Genomic DNA, 22898 nt, shown 5'->3' with positions numbered 1-22898 from the left:
ACTGATGTGGTCACGCGTGGTTGACCAGCATACACGAACATATCACAGGTACAGGGCAATACTAGAAAAAGGTGATAAAATGTTAATTATAGTGATATGTTGTTCAACCTGTAGTTGTTACAGCCTGAAAATAAACATTAATGAAATACATACTAAATACCATACTTAAAGGTACATACTCCTCTAAGAACCTGAAATTAAACATTAATTACATAAAACCTATATGCTTAAAATACACGTGTACTACACACATGGCATGAATTAAATACAGCTGTGATGACATGCAGACTTGTTTGCTCAAATCAAATCTAACACATGGCATGAATTAAATACAGCTGTGGTGACATGCAGACTAGTTTGCTCAAATCAAATCTAACACATGGCATGAATTAAATACATCTGTGGTGACATGCAGACTAGTTTGCTCAAACCAAATCTAACACATGGCATGAATTAAATACAGCTGTGATGACATGCAGACTAGTTTACTCAAACCAAATCTAACACATGGCATGAATTAAATACAGCTGTGATGACATGCAGACTAGTTTACTCAAATCAAAGCTAACACATGGCATGAATTAAATACAGCTGTGATGACATGCAGACTAGTTTACTCAAATCAAAGCTAACACATGGCATGAATTAAATACAGCTGTGATGACATGCAGACTAGTTTACTCAAATCAAAGCTAACACATGGCATGAGTTAAAGACAGCTGAGATGACATGCAGACTAGTTTACTCAAATCAAAGCTAACACATGGCATGAATTAAAGACAGCTGAGATGACATGCAGACTAGTTGACTCAAATCAAATCTAACACATGGCATGAATTAAATACAGCTGTGATGACATGCAGACTAGTTTACTCAAATCAAATCTAGTACATGGCATGAATTAAATACAGCTGTGATGACATGCACTCATGAATCACTGTCAAAACACTGACGATATCAGGTATTCGCGAAAGTTGATCATATCCTGCCCCACCGGTGGCAGTCGTTAGGAGTACTGCCATCACAGTTGTCAGTGTCGTCACTTCATCTAAAAAGATGAAAACATAAATGTGCAAGTGTTTCAGCAAAGAGATGAAAAAGTACAAACTGTGGAAACGCTGAATCTATATTGATGACTAGATGCCTGTTGGTTGTAATCCTTATAGTATTAGTCTGCAGTGACTGTCCTGTGGATTAAGACTTTAGTGCTTTAAATTGTTTTTTTAGATTACAATAACAGATATAGTGTTCATATTGTTTGTCGGCTTGTTTGTTTCCTTTTGTGACACCCAGTAGCCGGTGTGTATTTTTGTGCTGGGGTGTCGTTAAACAATTAATTCATTCATTCATTCATTTCTTTCGATTCCATCCTGATTTTTATTGCAATTTCTTCGAGATACTGGCTTTTATTCTAAGTTTTAATTTTACCTATCTGTGATATTGCACAGTTCTTTACACTGTGTTTTAATTTAGCAGTTGCATTTTTATATTGAGGTTGATCATCACTTAATAGCATATACCATAGTTTGACACCAAATAGCCGATGTATGTTTCGTGCTGGGGTGTTGTTAAACATCTATTCTTATCAACTGGTGGTTGGTTGCCTTGTGGGCCATTGTCTGGTAGATAATTGTTCGGTGGGTGTTTGTATTATACCAGCAAGAATCATTGCTAAATAGTATACTGGGAAAAGGCGCATCTGTTAATAGCTTTATTTGTGTGAATCGTCTCCAATGTATGCGAGTAATCATTTAAAAAAAGACTTTTAAAAAAGTAGAATAAAGCCATTTATTTCCAGGTAGTTTTATTATGCTGTATAAAATCTCGACGTGTTGTCATTGGACCCTCTTAAGTTCCTCATGCACCACTTCAAAACAGATATAAAGTTTAATTCCATTATTTTAATGCTTTTAAAATAGTGAGTGGGCCAGAGCCAATAAAAAAGAAAGAAAATAAAATGAACGAAAAGATATACTTTTGTATCATATCATTTCTGAACCAGGAACATGCATTTATCTAGTTTGTGAAAAGTAATGATACCGACGTCAACGTTATTGATTTTGGGTGCCACAGATAAAACTGTGACCCCACTCTCAGGTGCAGTTGAGTTAAATGTAAATCTAGCGTATGATCCAGTGATTAGAGTTAATATCAATTCCGACCTAAACCAAATAGCAACATAAATATTTTTAATACCAAAGTGTTCTATAAAAGTAGCTAAACACAAATATCAAAACACTAACAAATTCATTTAGTGAAATAATGCCATATTGGGATAAAGAGAACAATTTTATATGAACATTGATGAAAAGATGGTGGTTTTATATATATATATATATATGCAAGGCCGATTCGAATGACATTTGATTTATATAACTGTATTTCATACTCCGTAAAAGAGACTACAAGGATTTTGTATTTGTGTAAAATTAACCTGCATAGGTTTAAATTTGATTTATTTGTTAAATTTGGAAATAACGTGCTTATACTTATGAAGGTTTACAACCGCATGTATGTATTTATCTATCCACAGACACTGTATACAACCACTAATATTTTATTTACAAAAATATATTTACTTTGCAATTACAATCCTTAGACATTGTTTTAACAATCGCCGAAAATGCAGGATAAGCCCATAAACATTAGGGACACTTCATGCCGTGCTTCTTTTTGTTGTATCATAATACCCCCTCCATATGTCTAAATGACCCCGTCGGTGGGCCCATTGGGCTATTTCTCGTTCCAGCCAGTGCTCCACAACTGGTGTAACAAAGGCCGTGGTATGTACTATCCTTTCTGTGGGATGGTACATATAAAAGATCCCTTGCTGCTAATCGAAAAGAGTAGCCCATGAAGTGGCGACAGCGGGTTTCCTCTTTCATTATCTGCGTGGTCCTTAACATATGTCCAACGCCATATAACCGCAAATAAAATGTGTTGAGTGCCTCGTTAAATAAAACATTTCCATTTCCATGTCTAAATGACGCCCTCGTCTCAAAATCCTGTATCTTAGCTTATTGATATATGGGATGTAGTTACTATTACATCAGATATAATATTCTTGCACAGCCGTTTGACAGAGCACCGTATGAAGTATTTGTGGCATCGCAGTGAGATTTCAATTTATACCGTTTGGATTCCTATAAGTAATTTAGGCACGTAACAGATATTGGGTGTGTACTACAATCAGCTTTCAGCTCACCTTACAACTGTGCAAGTTGTATTGAAGGTATGTCACAGTATTGTTTTTACATAGCTGCACATACAAACATTAGACAAAACTCACCTTACAACTGTGAAAGTTGTATTGAAGGTATGTCACAGTATTGTTTTTACATAGCCGAGCATACAAACAACATTAGACAAAGCTCACCTTACAACTGTGAAAGTTGTATTGAAGGTATGTCACAGTATTGTTTTTACATAGCCGAGCATACAAACAACATTAGATAAAGCTCACCTTACAACTGTGCAAGTTGTATTGAAGGTATGTCACAGTATTGTTTTTTACATAGCTGCACATACAAACATTAGACAAAACTCACCTTACAACTGTGAAAGTTGTATTGAAGGTATGTCACAGTATTGTTTTTACATAGCCGAGCATACAAACAACATTAGACAAAGCTCACCTTACAACTGTGAAAGTTGTATTGAAGGTATGTCACAGTATTGTTTTTACATAGCCGAGCATACAAACAGCATTAGATAAAGCTCACCTTACAACTGTGCAAGTTGTATTGAAGGTATGTCACAGTATTGTTTTTTACATAGCTGCACATACAAACATTAGACAAAACTCACCTTACAACTGTGAAAGTTGTATTGAAGGTATGTCACAGTATTGTTTTTACATAGCCGAGCATACAAACAACATTAGACAAAGCTCACCTTACAACTGTGAAAGTTGTATTGAAGGTATGTCACAGTATTGTTTTTACATAGCCGAGCATACAAACAACATTAGATAAAGCTCACCTTACAACTGTGCAAGTTGTATTGAAGGTATGTCACAGTATTGTTTTTTACATAGCTGCACATACAAACATTAGACAAAACTCACCTTACAACTGTGAAAGTTGTATTGAAGGTATGTCACAGTATTGTTTTTACATAGCCGAGCATACAAACAACATTAGACAAAGCTCACCTTACAACTGTGAAAGTTGTATTGAAGGTATGTCACAGTATTGTTTTTACATAGCCGAGCATACAAACAACATTAGATAAAGCTCACCTTACAACTGTGCAAGTTGTATTGAAGGTATGTCACAGTATTGTTTTTTACATAGCTGCACATACAAACATTAGACAAAACTCACCTTACAACTGTGAAAGTTGTATTGAAGGTATGTCACAGTATTGTTTTTACATAGCTGCACATACAAACATTAGACAAAGCTCACCTTACAACTGTGAAAGTTGTATTGAAGGTATGTCACAGCATTGTTTTTACATAGCTGCACATACAAACATTAGACAAAACTCACCTTACAACTGTGAAAGTTGTATTGAAGGTATGTCACAGTACTGTTTTTACATAGCCGAGCATACAAACAACATTAGACAAAGCTCACCTTACAACTGTGAAAGTTGTATTGAAGGTATGTCACAGTATTGTCTTCACATAGCCGAACATACAAACAGTATATAACGTATCAATTAAACCGGAAAAACAATGTTTACCTGCTTACCTTAGAAGAAGAGAATATTCGCTGTACTGTTATTGTACTAAAAAAGTACAAGTTCGCCATCTGGTGTTTGAAATATTATCAGTCTTTACTTTGAAGGGTCCAAAAAGGGAACCAACTCTCTTTAAAGCTTAGTAGACATCGAACACACTACATGATATGACATTCAGACCTGTAATGCAGGCATCTACTTTGCTTTTATACCATTTGGGAGTCGGATAACTATCAATATTGCTTAGCTTTGCAGGGAAATCAGTTCTGATTCCAACAAAGCAAAGGAAGGGACAATCATTCCAATGGAACTGTAGGCCTATTCCCCGCCTAGAGGCCCCTCATTGGCTAAAATAGTGGTATGGTCCCTGAATGCCATTTTGGCTGAATCTATGTCATGGTATATGGTATATATAAAACTGCTTAATGCGTCGTAAAATTTATAACAACTGTAAATATTGTCATGTACGTGAGAGGAAAAATGGCGACAAAAACTTAAGCTTCTAAACAGGTGTTAGTAGTTGGAACGGACGGCAAACTCGAAGCTGACTATGCTCTGACTTGTAAGTTGTTTATAAATCATTAGTTTATTTATTTATTTATTTATTTATTTATTTACGACAGGAAAACCTGTCTTTATGAAGTCTGTTGGATGTAGTTTGCAAACACAAAACTGAGTTAGCCAATGAGTAGCTTACAATTTGCTGAAGAATTCAAAACAACTTTTTTCTTGTGCCATTTATCTCTTCTTCTTTTTCTTCTAAATATTCTTCCTTCTGGTCCTCTTCCCTCTTATTCACTACTTGCTATGTCCAAATACCAGTTTGTTCATTTTGTGGACATGTCTCAATAATTTGTTTTAAACTGTGCGTTCGTGTAAGTATGCATGTGTTGAACTTTAGTGTGAATCGGTTTCTGTTAGTTTTGTTATTGTTAAAATATCGAGTTGTTGTTTAGAACATGGATCTGTATGTAAAGCAGTGATTCGGGGCTCCCAACCCCGACCCTGCTATATGATCTGGGACTAAATATTTATTTAAAAAAAAAAAAAACCCTAACCCCAACCCAATTTGCTTAAGCATTGCTGAAATTCATAAAACGGACTAACCACTATATCGATTTCAAATCCTTCAACAAGTATTAAAACAAAAATTCTGAGAAGTGTTTTTCGAATATTACAAACTCTTCTAGGGGCTAATTTTATACATTTTTCAACAAAACATGTGGACTGATCTCGGTAGTATCCTGTATGGGTTTACACCGCATATTTATAGATTGATTGTACTATACCAAATAAAATCCCATAGGCGACCATGTTAACGTTTGTGTTTAAAAACACTATATACAATATATCAACCAAACTACTACCCATAAATATCAATACTACAACCCCTACCTCAAAATGTTAACTGAAGAAAATGGTACCTTTCATAGCTCATTTTCGAAAGAACCAGATGTTTTTACAACACATCTCTTTTGGCTGGAGCAACAAGATTTTTTTCTAAAAAGGTATAAATGTTTAGCTTTAGTCACACTAATAAAATGAGCTGGATAATTTACAATACTTCTTTCCTGGTTTAAATTATCAATACAGCAATAAAGTTTATGTAGCGAACCAGTGTTTTTCTGTACATGGTTATTCAGAAAAAAACCATATTGTAATATTACATTGTTAGTAGTTTGCACGTGAGAGTAAACATTTACCATCATTTTTAATATAGATAATAAACGTGGGTATAGACCAAGCTCAGCTCTAGAAGCCATGGGCACGATTGGTTAATTGTAATGTTGACTTGCAGAATTTTAAGAGTATCCTCTTTGGCAAGAAAGTTTCAAGACATTTCAATGATATGAACTGGGCATCCCATACTTCACTGGCATATAATTATGTTATTAGTAAAAACATCCATATTATTTGGCCTCCATGAACAATGTTTTGGGGTGTTTTGTAAATAGTTTCTGTTTGATTTGACGTAAGAAGAATAGTAAGTGTTTTGGAAATAACAAAATGTTTTAATAATATTAATAATAATAATAATAATAATAAAATAAATAAATAAATTTGTCTGCAATTTAGAAAACAATCGGCTCAAAATTAAAAAGCTTATAGTACAAATGCCATAGTATGAAACAGAGACAGAGAGAGACTGAGACAGAGAGATAGAGAGAGACTGAGACAGAGAGACAGAGAGAGACAGACAGAGAGACAGAGAGAGACAGACAGAGAGACAGAGAGAGACTGATACAGAGAGACAGAGACAGAGAGAGACTGAGACAGAGAGACAGAGAGAGGGGGTGGAACGCTGTCGTCATATGAAAAACACAAATACGTCTACTATAAAATAAAATAAATAATACCCCCCCCCCCCCCAAAAAAAAAAAGAAAAAAAAAGGCCAAAGGAAATAACCCCAAAAACCTATAAAACCAAAACAACAAACACACAAACGAACAAAAAAAAATCTCCTTTTTATCTACTTATTTCTTTCTTTCTTTCTTTGTTTATATTTTACTATCAAACACTAATTGCATGATTCGTCGTCATTTTCAATAACTGTATCACCAAACCGGTCAGACACTTCCCACCTTTAGAGCGTCGACATGGCGAAAATTCAGTTTGCTCGATTACCGAGTATGCATGAATATTATGCAAGTTTGCAACTAAATCTAATATAATCTGACTAATATTAGTAAAAACTGTTTTTATTCGTTGTGGGTTTATATTTGGTTAATGGACAACAGTGTTTCTGGAAACGTGTTTGGTATTTACTCAGCTCCGGCAATTTTGTTAATTGAAAATATTGCATTACATGGCATGCCCCAAGCAGCTATTAGCCACTGGCCCCGACTAATTGGCTGGATTCCTCTGTTGATATGAGTTACATTAAAGTGTGGTGCGCCGATCCTCTGAACGCCAGGTAGAGACACGAAGAGGAATACATGAATGCACATTGTCTTTTAACCCAGTTTTACGTAGTATATGCCCTTTCATTGATTAGTAGACTCATAGTCGGAATTCATTAAGGCAAGATTGTTTTATCGGGAGCTCAATTCTGATTGGTTCTGATTGGCTCTGGTGACTTTAAAATGTCGAGTTATCGGCCCTTCACGATATATAGATTAATATGGTCAACACCGCACGATATATAGATTAATATGGTCAACACCGCACGATATATAGATTAATATGGTCAACACCGCATGCCGCTATAATGCGGCATATTCAGTCGCGGCACGATATATAGATTAATATGGTCAATACCGCATACCGCTATAATGCGTCATATTCAGTCGTGGCACGATATATAGATTAAAATGGTCAACACCGCATACCGCTATAATGCGGCATATTCAGTCGTGGCACGATATATAGATTAATATGGTCAAAACCGCATACCGCTATAATGCGGCATATTCAGTCGTGGCACAATATATAGATTAAAATGTTCAACACCGCATACCGGTATAATGCGGCATATTCATTTGCAGCATATTTGTATGCAAAATAATAATGATCCATAGCGTTCTTGGTAATATTCTTTGACAATGATCAAAGTTCCTTACTCTAGGTTTTTTTGCAGTGTAAAATATTTTTGGATATTACACAGGGGTTAAAACTGTCTGAAATTGCTGTCGGACATTCAAAATTCAAAATTGGCACTCGAATTCGCCATGGTATGTAGGCATAAAGATGACAGCCATGGGAAACCGCCTGGACATTTCTAGAGGCTGGATTGGAAGGACGGGCTGCATAAACGAAATATTAATATTACAATTAAGACTTTTGGGTTATAATATCTTAATGGTTTGTTTAAAGAGTATTACCGGGTTAGAGGTTAGCCCTAACCGAAGTCAGTCGATCAGTACTGGAGTATTTCAAGACAGCCGTGTATTCATCAAATCAAAATCACTTCTGGCACAATTATTAACGCATTCGGACATCATGTATAGATTGTCTTCTTTCTTTCTATTTTTTTTTTTTTTTTTCAAAATGATATTGTTCCATTAATATATTTTTCAAAAATAATAATAATTAAAAAAACAACACCCTAAAACAACAACCCCCCCCCCCCCCCCCCCCCCCCCCGATATTTTGACGTTCGCTTGGTGTGCGTATGAAATGATATTTTCTTTATGTAGGCGTGCGTTCCAGGTAGACCCCTTAGATTATTAACAATCAGCATTGTGCAGTCGTCTCAATGTTTGAATAATGTTACACAGAGTTCGTCTGGGTTTGCTATCCAGTATGAAGATATTGCCTTTGAATATTATACTGTTTAAATAATATCGCATTGGAAAGTCACACTTCGAGTCCGTTGATGAGTAGAGTGACAAGAGAAGATGGTTTTCTCATTATAATTCTTTTTAATATCTGTGTGATAAACAAGGTGCCTTTTTCTGCTCACGGTATATTTACTACATGGGAATATTCCTAGCCGAAATCATCTGCAAAACAGAAAGAAAAGAAACGACGTGATATCTGGCCTTTTGTCTAATCGTCAGATGAAATTGTGTGTATGGCTTTATCATATAGTCACAGGTCAAGTTCGACTTTCATGGAGATATGAACACTATTTTGACAGTTGTGACCTTTGACTTTAGAAGACATATAATGCTTAAATAACAATACTCTCAGAATGTTGTGCGTGTGTGTGTGTGTGTGTGTGAGCGAGAGAGAGAGAGAGAGAGAGAGAGAGAGAGAGAGAGAGAGAGAGAGAGAGAGAGAGAGAGAGAGAGAGAGAGAGTATGTGTGTTTGTTTATTTAATTCTGGTAACTGCCCGATGGTTTAGTGTGTGCAAAAAGCGAACCAGTCTCCACATATACTATTCTTTTCAATTAGCAACCAGGGCTCTTCCGTGTATATGAGCTGTCCAACAAACAGACGACCCGTACTAGTCGTGCACCAATGTGTCAGACACCCTGTGGACGTGTTTCTCTGCCTGTAGATGGTAGAACGCTGTGTTAAATCGGCGGATTCCTTCCCCAACATTAGATCTGAATCAGTGGCGTGATTCAGGAGTTATTGGAGTATTATGCAAAACAATAACGATTTCCCTTATCCCCTACCTTATCTTACAGCAGACATGAAAAGCGTCTGTTCGAAAAACATTATTTTAATCACAGTTACTCAATAGTTCCACAGCAGACAGTGATCAACGTTGTTTTAAAATCTCGGTTAATGTGTACACATAATGGGGAATGCTTACAAAGGTGCACCATGTCAGACGATTCGTTTTCGTGCTAGTACTTGATGGCTCTGTGAAGCCAGGTTAAAGTGATCGTTGCGTTAGTTTGAAAATATGGAAAGGAATATTTGTTTAACGACACCTCAGCACATTTTAAACCACGGCAATTTGCTGTCAACATGCCGTATACAGATTTGAACAACAAAACCGTAATGCGTGATCAGGGCCGCATCTCTGCACAATGCAGAGTTGAATGAGCATTTGGCAAAATAGTGGTTGATTCTTTCCATGAATCGCTATCTAGTGTCTCGTCTATAGGAGATGTTTCTTGCACCTACATAAAGAGGACTGCCACTCCCAGAATAGTCCACTAAATCAAAACAAGCGATGGACAGAGCTCACTGGAATAAGTGATGACACTGTTAAAACAGTGATGATATCAGGCAGGAAATGTTTTATTTAACGACGCACTCAACAATTTTATTTACAGTTATATGGCGTCAGACATATGGTTACGGACCACACAGACCACACAGATATTGAGAGAGGAAACCCGCTGTCGCCACTTCATGGGCTATTCTTTTCGATTAGCTGCAAGGGATATTTTATATGCATCATCCCACATACAGGGCAGTACATACCACGGCCTTTGATATGCCAGTCGTGGTGCACTGGCTGGAACGAGAAATAGCCAAATGGGCCTACCGACGGGGATCGATCCCAGACCGACCGCGCATCGAGCGAGCGCTTTACCACTGGGCTACGTCCTACCCCGTGATGATATCAGACGACATGTCTGTGTCGACACTTTGTCTAGGCAAGATAAAGCCCCTGCTGCCACATAGGCTACTCTTACCGAATAGCAGTACATGATCTTTTCCCATAGACTGGACAGTGTATATCATATTATATAATTTTTGTGCTGGGATGTCGTTAAACATCTATTCTATTCTAATCATATTGTATCATGGTCCTTGATGATGTACACATCACGAGGACGAGGCAAAACGCAAATAGCGGTTCACTGACGGCGATTGATTTTACGACTCTTCGCAGCTCAGACGAGCTTCTACCAATGAGGTAGATCCCTCCCTCGCCATTTTGTAAAAATGATGACTTATTTTTGTGTTACAGACATGCATCATATAGCAGCCAGGACACTAGATGCTAATTAGTAGTAAATGTCTCTATCAGTTTCCAGCATGATGACACAAACTGTGCCCTTTGATATATAGCACTGTTCGATGCTTTGTACTTTTTTTTTTTTTTTTCTGTTGATGGATTAAAGTATATAATATAATGAACGTATCAATGTTTAATGGAAGCGTGTTAAAAACTAGCCGATCAGGTTTTGTGTTAAACAGTGATAAAACGGCCTGCCATACACAGCGTATGTCGTCTGCCGCTTGCAGGGCCGCATTGCGCACAGCGCATTAAACTTGCATGAAACAATATAGTGCTATATAACACTGATGACAATCAATACAGCAAACATGCGCTGTTTTCTGATCGTAGGTAAGTTCTATTGTTTCATTTTTCACCTTTGTTGTATTAACACTTGAATAGTAACACTTTTTCTTGAGCAAATCGAAGTTTATAATGAAAACAATTTTAATGCATATTTGACTTCTCATTGTCAAAAGGTTTAGAACAAAATATTGATAATATATTTTTAAAATAATACTTCCCCCAGTAACGTGCGATAAACTAGGGGCTGTTTTATAATTGATCACAAGGGGGTTGACGGCAGTTTCTTTATATAACAGAGACGGATCTAAGGGGGTACCAGGGGACTTGTCCCCCTAAATATAAGGTCCTTTTTTCTGGCTCTTAAAGATCATTGGTTTGCCCTTTTACGAGTTGATCCAGGCCCTCTCCCCAATTTTTATAATAATAATAATAATAATAATAACAATAATAATAATAATAAATTGTGAATCCGGTCCTGTATAGCCACCATCCATACAGTGCCACCCACCCCATGTGATGAATTCATGAACAACAGAATGTTCTCTATCCGTTTTCCGACAGATAATATTTTGTCTGGCTTACTGATCATGAGAACACATCGTACGAACAGAGGGGCGGACGAGCAGGCACATGGTTACAACTATACACTTATCAAAACGTATTCCAGTATAACAACCATGTAATGTGAAGTATGGCAACATCAATGTTTGTGACTCACGTGACCCCCCCCCCCCCCCCCCCCCCCCCCAGTATAATGGTAAACTTGTGTATAGTTATTACATACAGTACGTTAAAAGTGTTCAATATTGATGCCCGATGCTTTGGCGGTAGCGTGTATAGTTAGTGTGATGGTGGTTCTATATCCAGAAAGACCATCACGACATATGCTCGGTGTATAAAAGTTGATGCCTGTATCCACATTAGTACAATTCGTTGGCTGTGCCTCACAACTACCATGCTAAATTATCTGCCGTCTCCAGGGAGGCATGGTTCTGTTGCTGTTTATATTAAAACCATTTTTATAATGAGAGAGAGCTGGTTAATATATGCAATGATTATGTATAATTATCGTCGGTTATCCTATCGCTGTAGTATGACAATTCCCAGCACACACTTGGAACCACTACAACTCATTACACTGACGTCTGCCATGGAATATAATATCTCTTTAATACAGTTTAGTTTAGAGACGTCATTTCGTTCGTTTGACGAATATTCAACTCCTGGTTATGCAGAGTGTGTTCTACAATCTGTCTCAAGTGATGAGTTTTCATTGGCGGGTCCAAAATGGGTCACAGGGGTCTTGTGACCCCCTTACCCGTTTCAAGTGCCCTTTTTAATGACTTAAAAAAATTATAATTATCCACAATAATCAACACTAAATTGCCCTGAAAACGTGTCTTTGAGTATCTTTATATCAAAAATTTCCGGGGGTCATGCCTCCGAACCTCCAAACCGACCTAACTCCCTTTGAGAGCTAGACTTATTTCCCTTCGGCAAACACAAATTTGCCCTTTTTAGAATTTTGTTGATATATACATGCATATTCAAATGCCAACCATTCATGGCATAAGGTTAATAACGTTAACTACTCATAAAAATATATATATATATATTTGAATATATACACTTGCCCCATCCAAGCATGAACACATTTAGTTATACTTGTACAGGACGCTATCTCTAGGCAAAGTATATGTAGGCATAATGAAGGGTAAAAATGGGGGTGGAAAATGTATGTACATTCGGGTCAGATATTAGTATTGTAACCATTTTCTCAATGAAAACCAGGCTAAACCTATACCGATGCTAAGCGCAGCAGGCATTAATACCTGACCTGCATTGTGTTTGTGTGGAGACTGCGTAATGTATATTTATACTCAGGCAGCATATTAACGGTATCGAATAATAAAGTTTTGTACTGCATCAATAGATTGAGTTAACGTTTCGTGATTGAGCTTGGCCATTAATGAGCGCTACCACAACAAGCCGTAATTCCGTAACACAGTTCCAATTCAAACATGCTCTCCACAATGCATGTTGCTTGTACAATGACCTTATTTTCCTCCTCGTGGTCCACTGGGGTTCAAACACGCCGTCCTGGACATGCACACAGCAGCTTAAATCAGGGTCAGTAGGCTATTCTTACAAGATGGCAGCAAAGGCCGTTTCAAATAAAAAGACAGCATGATCAATACTAAATAGTTTAGGTTTAGCCTGAGTAAAAACCATGCACAATATTAAATAATTCCAGAAAATAAAATAAACGAAGACATTCACAAATCAGTCATGGTCAGTTTATATGATCGATACCTAATGCGCTGATTCGTTTGAGTGTTATCTGGCATCATAATTTCACTTCGAATATCCTTTTAGATATAGTGCCCTTCTTTCTTCAAGTTAACTCCCGACTCATTTGTTCATAACAGAGTTAAAGCTGACCTGGATAATTTGAAATGTTATATTTGTTAATTAGATGTCTCCTGACTTCTTTAAAATAATGCCTAATAAAAGAAACTAGTATCGATTGTAATGTTGCATCTGGTTTCTTTCAGAGGGCGCAAGTAAACGTGTGTGAGAACCATTTCAGCATCAAGATATTTAAAAATACTTTCTCGACCGACAGCACTCCAAGTAGCCTAACCATCGACTGCGTCACACACACAAACTAAAACAATATTTCACAAATCGCAGACTGCGGATGTCGTTTATAACAGGTGTGGTTCTTTTCGAAACTCACGATGACAGAGTCGCCCGAAAGCACATCGAAACTCATCGTACCGGACGTAAACCATGAAGCTATAACGACAAATCACGTGACGAAAGTCAGCAGTATAGTTGACTCCATGCTTCATGTTTCGAAAGTCAACCATGACGTTGACGCTGACACGGATGGTCAGGAAACAGAAGCGATTTATGACGCTGACCAGGTAGCGAAATTAATTCATTACGCGGACTCCATTGATCAAATTACGGAAGTGACTCATGACGCCGACGCAATGGATTGGATTACGGAAGTGACTCATGACGCTGACGCAATGGACCACGAGACCGAAGTGACGAAATTAACTGCTGCAGAAGACGTGAAAAGTTTCTACTCTGACGGCCACGCCGTGAAGTACGACACGGGCGTCAGCGAGGAATACGTGGAGACAGAGGACGTCATGGAGGCCGTCGACCACGATGGCACGAGTGGGAAGGCGAAGTCCTCTTCCTACTCAATCAGCACGGTTGCGATGTGCAAGGCCCTGGCGAAGAAGAAGAAGCGGAGTATTCGCATGAAGAAGAACATTGTGTTCCTCTTCAAGAACTTCCTCGTCTTCCTCATCTCACACGTCGGCCTCACCATCCTCGTGATCGCCTACTCCATCGGCGGGGCAGTCATGTTCATGAACATCGAGTCGAACAACGAAATCGAGAACCGCTACCTGGTGGCCAGGGTGCGCCGGCAGCACGTCAAGGAACTGTGGAAGGCCACCAGAGACCTGAACGTGCTCTTCAAGAAGAACTGGACGGCCATCGCCGACGACGTCTTCACGAGGTTCCAGAGCTCCGTGTACACGGCCGTCAGCAACGGCTGGGACGGAGTGGACGAGGCTACGGACGTGGCGGCCAAGTGGAACTATCCAGGAGCTCTCCTCTATTCCGTGACTGTGATCACCACGATAGGTAAGGATGCGATCGCACAGGCTGTTAACAGTGTGTGTGTGTGTGTGTGTGTGCGCGCGCGCGTGAGTGCGTGCGTGCGTGTGTGTGTGTGTGTGTGTGTGTGTGGATACAATTCCCTTTTCATTATAAACTGTTGTTGATTCACTATTTGTGACCCCCAATACTGTTAGTCATCTTTCACCCGGTTGATAACTCGTGTCGGGGTGACAAATAGTGACGCAACAGCTGTGCTCATGCTGAGTGCCACTGGTGGGGTAGGATACGCTCCTCTAACACCCGATGTCATCACTGCTTGGATAGTGGTCTATGAGTGGATGGCATCACGACTGTCTTCCTATATATTAACTGAGCTCTGTCTTGGGGTGACTGGACTCGTTCAGGTGGAGTAGTAAAGATGTTATCGACAATGCACATGTCACAATCGTGTTGAAATATCCCTTGCACATATATGATTTTGATTGCGATATTGTATCGTTCAGATTCATTTCAACTTAAAAGTTGCTCTTGTGATTCAAAGTTACTATTGTGAGTCGGAGACCCGTAGCTTTTAAGTATCTCAGTCTCACCTACATATTGTTGGTTTCGTTTTCTCTTCAGGAATTAATAATTTACAAAAAATATATACATTTCTCAGACATAACTGCATCCATTGTATTCTGTATGCTTTTGTTGGCCACTTCCAATTTTGCTTTCAACGTTTTGTCTGTTCATAGGTTATGGTCACCTGACCCCACAGACGCAACTGGGACGGATAGCGACGATGATATATGCCCTGATCGGGATTCCTATCACTCTAGTCTGCATTTCAAACATCGGCAGCCTCATGGCGAAAGCCTTCAAAATCTTCTGGCAAAACTTCGCCTGCTTATGTCAAAGGGGGAAGCGCAAAAGAACCACCGAGTTGAAATCCGGGAAGAAGAAGCAGAAGAAGAAAGATGACGTACAAGTTCCCATCGTCATATGTCTGCTACTGATGTTCGGCTACATCGTCCTCGGAGCCATGTTGTTCCATTTCTGGGAGAAAGAGTGGACCTACTTCGAAAGTGCGTACTTCTGTTTTATCACCCTCAGTACGATAGGGTTCGGAGACTTCGTCCCAGGGCAGAGCAACAGGCAGTGGGAGGACACGGCGAAGCGCGTGACGAGCACCCTCTACTTGCTGTTCGGTCTGGCCCTGATGGCCATGTGTTTTGAGCTGATGCAGGACGAGGTCAAGGACGCGTGTCTGGACTTCATGAGGTGCGTGCGGTGTTGTAAGAAGAAGTCGGCAGACAACAGCATAACAGAGGATTCGGAACCAAAAGAGGAAGCAGTCTAATGGACGGCTACCGTGGCTTAAATGCAACAAGGGCGAGTCTAGGGGTAGAATGGCGGTCCGGTCATCTTCACCCTGGAGGTGACAGGTCCTTTATTTCTAATTTTTCGTATCTTGCATAAACATAGGGAAGCTTTACATTACCAGGATAAAATAATGTTTCACTGACAAGACAGATGTCATTTCTTTTAAATTCTGACAACCTCCTAGACACTTCTAGATCCACCATTGTTGTACCACAGAAGGAAAATGATACTAATGTTTCACGTATAAATCTCTAGTCAACACGTACTTAATTATTGATAGTATATAAGATATTTGGCTGGTTGATAAAGAACAACTCGTCAAATAGTACATCAAATATGTATCTTGTTGACACATAATGTAATATTTGTGAATATTCAAAAACCAAATATGCCTATAATTATGACTGCAGCAGAACCTGGGCAGCGTGGAAGTACAATGGTGTGTTCAAGAAGCCGGGCGCTGACGAACAGTTTAACCGGTGTAAACGGAATGCAAGTCCGTAGGAACAGTTGTCCGCCCGGACTTAATCTCCTAGGGAATGCATGTCCTAGGTCTAATATACCTAGGAATGCAAGTCCTAGGACTTACGTTCCTTCGGAATACTGGTCTGACTGCCAGGATACCAAGTCCGGGTCGGACTTGCATTCCTGGACAATCAAAATTTAAGTCCGGTGGTACACATAAAAATTCAATTATAAATGTAAACAAAACGAAAAGCATTTTCCTTTCTGGTTTATATAATTAATTTAGGATACTGCCACCTCTCTTCATTTAAATATTTTCTATTTGTTCCAATATTTTCCATTTATATCATTTGCAAGAGTATGTACACATTTTGTTGACTTTATTACACGAGCAGAACAAAGGTATTTATTCAATGCGCGTTATTCCAACTAATAAATGTTTAAACATTTAAAAGTAACTCGAAAAGATTTTCCATAATTCGAAGCATGTATTAGTACTTGCCCATATGATATACTAGCACAATTATCTGTTAGACATTATATACTGGTATTTGATGATAATAATAATAATAATAATAATAATAATAATAATTCAACTATAAAAATGTGATATTTGCGTTATATAAATTATCTTGTAATTATATAAAAAATTTTAAGCTTGTGCCTTTTTGTCAATAATGTTTCAGGCGCGTGTACATAGGGTGTGGGGTGGGGCGGCGTGGTATAAACACCCCTCTTCAAAACAAATTTCTACTTGCCACAGTCTAGACCCCCCCTCCCCTCTGCATAACTTACTGAACATGTGCCTACTTTGTCAATTTTGTTCATTTTCAAAAATTAATTTGGTCTAACATATGACATGCCAGACTCTGGGCTCTATGATATCTTAATCCCAACAAACCATACCATTGATAACAAATTATGTTAAATGGTTTTCATTAAGGTTTATCAATTTATAGAAATATTAATGACTAAGAGTGGGTTTTAGCAGCTCAATGGGCCACTACACCGACTAAGACAAAATAGTAACCCCTGAACAATTATCATACTGTCAATAATATGCACACTCAATTTACAAAGACACTTTTAAACAGACTAACGACTCATGACACTTTTACACCTGACAGTTTTAGTCACAATAGGCATTCAGGCATCCTTCTTGGGGAGTAGGGGTGGAGTGGGGGCATGCTGATTTTTATTGCCTGAATGAAACGAAAATGTCCGAATCTGGAACACAACGCATATTCATATTCGCATTAGTACCAAGACGCTATATAGTCTGCATTTTTATATGGATACTAATATTGTGAATAGAATGATGGAAATACATGGTGAAGATTTCAGGCCAGCTCATTTTGCTCGAAAGTGTCCATTGCCCCCCCCCCCCCCCCCTCAAGCACTGGGGGGAGTGATCGCCCCATCTCCCCGACCCCACCTCCACCCAGTCTCGAACGATTATGATGTTCCTAACGGCCAGGTATAACAATACAGAGATCCTTTCCCCAACTCGTCTCTTATGCTTATGATGATCAATCAAAACTTCCACAAGACAGTCAGTGATAATTAATTTCAAGTGTTTTGATGCTATTTTTAATTATTCATCAATAAAAGGCAATTTGTCATGCTTATTTTTCCTATTATTTTTATATTGTAGTAACTGGTCATTATAGTACTAGTTATTAGTACTAACTACTAGAACTAAGTACAGAATATATATATATATATATATATATATATATATATATATATATATATATATATATATATATATATATATATATATATATATATATATATATATATATGTAGTAGTGTTGATATAAAGTACTCCTACTGGCAGTAGCTAGTGGGAATTTCCCTATTAGCTCAGTTGGTAGAGCGCTGGACTCTCATACTGAGAGTCTGTGGTTCGAATCCTCTCAGTGGAGGTTGATATTTTTCTGTTACATTTGGAGCCGACGTAGGGACTGGGTGTGTTCTTAACACAAAAATACAATTATAACCCAGTCAGGACCCGTAACAGTTCAACTGCCCGTGGCCCACAGCTCTGGGACGTAGCTTCACTTGAGGGGGGAGTATGTAGTAGTGTTGATATAAAGTGCTCCTACTGGCAGTAGCTAGTGGGAATTTCCCTATAGCTCAGTTGGTAGAGCGTTGGACTCTCATACTGAGAGTCTGTGGTTCGAATCCTCTCAGTGGAGGTTGATATTTTTCTGTTATATATATATATATATATATATATATATATATATATATATGTGTGTGTGTGTGTGTAATAAGAAAAATATTGGAAATAAATTCCAGAGGACTAGGAATACTAGGATTGAAAGTCCTGTGGACTAGGAGTACCAGGAATAAACGTCCCATGGACTTACATTCCTCGGCATGCACGTCCCACAGACTTACATTCCTAGGAATACAAGTCCCACAGACTAGGATTCCGAGTAATGGAAGTCCGATCGGACAATGATTAAGAAAATCACAAATAATCAAACTGTCACTTACTGTCAAACTATAAACTTATAAAACATATTATTAACAATTATATTGGTGTATACACAAATTGTCTTTTGCAGTTCGCCAAATGTTTTAAGGAGTTACCAGTTTTCATATATATACTACTTCATTATGCTAACAAAAATGTAAGACGATTACAAAAATTCACTCACGTATCTGATCCACAAGTCTGTGACGTAAAAAAATAATTAAGTTGATACTCAAACTTAAAAACAATATTTTGACATAGAGACTTGAACTCACAATAATCTTAAGAGACTTGTACACTTATCCATCACACTACGAGGGAAGGCTGCCAAAATCTCACTTTTTTTCTCGTGTCTTTCTTTCATATTTTATCATCAAATCACATTCATTTAACGTTAAGCCTCGCCCTCCTGAACATGCCTTATGCTACAAACGACAATCGTTATGTGATGTATATTTACCAGGAGCTTTTAATGGGAAGACCACCGGTTTAACGCTATCGTAAAAGCCTCGACCCACTGTCAAAATTATGGGAAACGGTTGTTAGATTTTCAAAACGCATTTAAAGAGACACAAGTTGACATTTTTCTGCGAAAGATTGCTTCCTTCGTAGCTCTGTAATTAATAATAATAATAATAATAATAATAATAATAATAATAATAATTCATTGTTATCATAAATAGATAGATAGATAGATACATACATATTTGCATAAATACATAGATAAATGTAAATAGATAGATGTAAATATACAGATGGTTACATACATACATACATACATACAGACAGACATACATATATACATAGACATATACACGTGTGTGTGTGTGTGTGTGTATATATATATATATATATATATATATATATATATATATATGTGTGTGTGTGTGTGTGTGTGTGTGTGGACAGACAGACAGATAGATAGATAGATACGTAGGTAGATAGATAAGTATGTTTTCACCACCTGTGGTCATCATATGCTATTCAGCATTTCGTGAACATTTGCGATAGTCTTAATCCTTTAAAAATTCGTGTAAATGTAAATCTTTAAACAATGTATTTATTATTAGAGCTGGCATTGCAGTGTCAGCCGCTTAATCATCATTTCAACAATGTGGTCTAATAATAACATCTGATAGATGTTGCCCCTGTATTTGATCAGACAGAAAAGCTTGAGGATAGCTTCCCAAGATATAATAAGCACCCAAGAAGCAAACATTACTACTTTTATATGTTATGTGCTATTTGCCAGGACTTCCATAATTAGATTTTCTTTTTCCCCAATTTAATATTAATATCGGTAAACGGAAAGATAACCAATGATTGTTTATTAGAAAATACCACAGTATGGACGTTCGCAGGGAATGTTTCAGGAAGGGGCAAGACATGTTGGCATATAATAAATTATGGGCCTGGCAAGGCATACCAGGCACGGAGGTAGCAAGTGAACATTGGATGGGCTGATTTACTGAGATCTAGGAGAGATTTATAGGGAGTTATGTGGATGCTTCTCCAGAAGATTTTAAAAACTGATGATTTAGTAGATGTTCTGAAATGCAATTTCCCGCATTCTACAAGTTAAATTCATCATTACAAATGTTGATAATGCAACACTTTTTAAATACATTTTGTACTATGTAAAACATTAATTTGGCATAGCTGTTTAACACGGAGAGGACATATGTATACGCTGAATATATGAACCAAATTGTTGGATCAAATGAAATAATTATTTACAGTGAACAACTCTGCCACCCAATAAAATAATTCGTTAATAAATTATTAAATACAATCACAAATATGAGTAATGGTAAAAAATCATTGGACCATTTTTCAATGTATTATTTTCAAGTTATTATGTAGGACTGTGTACTAAAACCTTTATGTTAGCTGGACTCGTTGGATTCCCTTGGTAGTGCGTTTACAAAGTGAACAAATACTCGTTCTAATGTCTGGTCGATTAGTTCATTGCGGCACGCTCTGGTTAGGGTATAATGCATAAACAAAACTTGGATCTATTTATGGAATAATACTGATACTAAATAAGTACGAAGAAAAACTAATATTAGCAAATGCTATGATTTTTTTGTGTGGTCGAATACTTGGACCGTTAATGTGTGCGCGCGTATGTGTATGTATATGTGTATACATTGGTGACATGATACGGCGGCCAATTTGAATAGTTTCAAGTTGGACATTGATTGGATTTACATAATGCCCCAATGGGATCATCTGTGCCAAGGTTCAAGCTTGTATCACCATCTGAAGTTCTCCCTACTGGCTGCTCAGTTACCGTTTTGTTTGCACACACACACACACACACACACACACACACACACACACACACACACACACACACACACACACCATATATACATGTGTGTATATGTGTGTGTGACTGTGAGTTTATGTCTGTGTGTGTATGTGTGTGTGTGTGTGTGTGTGTAATATGATATTGAATACAAAAACATTTGTCTACATGCCCTCTTCGTGTGAAACAGCTAATTCTCAATAATTATTATTTGAAGAAAAGGATAAAATTTGTTTTCTGTTTGGATTTTTTTAACGTTTAAATTTGTTTTTGCGAAAACCGTGACATGGACATACACATTTTGGTTGTAAGCTCTAGAGAAAATGCTAGGAGTTATGATATTCACATTGCGAAACAAAGACTGGAATTGTTTAAAGTGTATACTTTTATTTTATTACCATAACCACTGTTGGATTTGGAAATCGTATTCCGGAACATGACAACAGCTCGTTACAGGACAACGCTAGCACGGGTTCTTAGCACATAGGCGTCGAAAGATGTCAGAAACTGAACGACAATGTCCAGTAGTTTAACGTGCATATTCAGAGCAAGCTGTTGTAATGCACGCCTTTCTTGAGCACAGGTTCTGGCTCTTCCGTCCAAAACAGGAGTAAAGTCAGTAACAGAGAGGGAGGGCAGCTATAAACATTAGGTCGCCTTTCATTTGAATGTGTGTGGGCAATGCAAAATCTTCAAGGTTGGGGTTGTAACTCTGCCCTCGCCCGTAACTCATCCGCTTCTGAGCCTATGTTTACTTGTCATTCGATCTCACATTTGTTTTTCTGATTTGGTTCAAGACGAGGTCACAAGTTCGTGGAATTGTATAAAAGAATACCTCGAAACTACTGCCTGGATTGTGACAGAATATTGTTGATAATGTCTTGTTTTGTATGGTGCTTAGAGCTGCTTACAATGCCAGAATCAGTTTTATAGCAATCACATATTGGTATGCTTTATAAATCATTACTTTTAAAGTTTAATTTTCTATTAATACAATTATGTAAATAAATGCTATCTATAGCAGTGCATTGTTATTGTTTATATTCATTCACCCAAAAGGACCAACAATCATCCAGACCATTCAGCAAACTGCTGTCAGTAATCTTCTGGTTAATGACATTTCCATTAACTATATACTTCGATAAGATTATTTCATTAAGTGCTCGTTTTGACCATGGCTGTAGTTAGAACATCGTGTAACTGCTCATTAGCAGATGGCATGCTATTGTACAACACACAGGGTCGACCGCAATTAATGTACAGTATAAACAGGCATGTGCACGCGTA

The 22898-nt window shown here is 37.8% G+C and overlaps 1 protein-coding gene across 1 annotated transcript; it reads left to right on the top strand.

Annotated features, from left to right (window-relative positions):
- The first annotated feature begins 11257 nt into the window (after nucleotides 1-11257).
- On the top strand, nucleotides 11258-16948 carry LOC121366878 (TWiK family of potassium channels protein 18-like). Its single transcript, XM_041491145.1, has 3 exons — nucleotides 11258-11385; nucleotides 13896-15009; nucleotides 15723-16948. The coding sequence occupies exons 2-3, from the start codon at nucleotides 14082-14084 to the stop codon at nucleotides 16325-16327; spliced, it is 1533 nt and encodes a 510-aa protein (XP_041347079.1). The 5' UTR covers nucleotides 11258-11385; nucleotides 13896-14081; the 3' UTR covers nucleotides 16328-16948.
- Nucleotides 16949-22898: the final 5950 nt, after the last annotated feature.

This window comes from Gigantopelta aegis, chromosome 3 (genome assembly GCF_016097555.1).
Source record: "Gigantopelta aegis isolate Gae_Host chromosome 3, Gae_host_genome, whole genome shotgun sequence".
Classification (NCBI taxonomy): Eukaryota; Metazoa; Mollusca; class Gastropoda; order Neomphalida; family Peltospiridae; genus Gigantopelta; species Gigantopelta aegis.
The sequence above is the reverse complement of the archived record's forward strand: the minus strand, read 5'-3'. Positions and strand labels throughout refer to the sequence as shown.

What these genes read in the sequence shown, in the direction of transcription:
- LOC121366878 (XM_041491145.1), top strand. Translation starts at nt 14,082, where the DNA reads ATGACAGAGTCGCCCGAAAGCACATCGAAACTCATCGTACCGGACGTA. An exon ending in GACTGTGATCACCACGATAG is followed by an intron (nt 15,010 to 15,722) that starts GTAAGGATGCGA and finishes GTCTGTTCATAG; the next exon opens with GTTATGGTCACCTGACCCCA.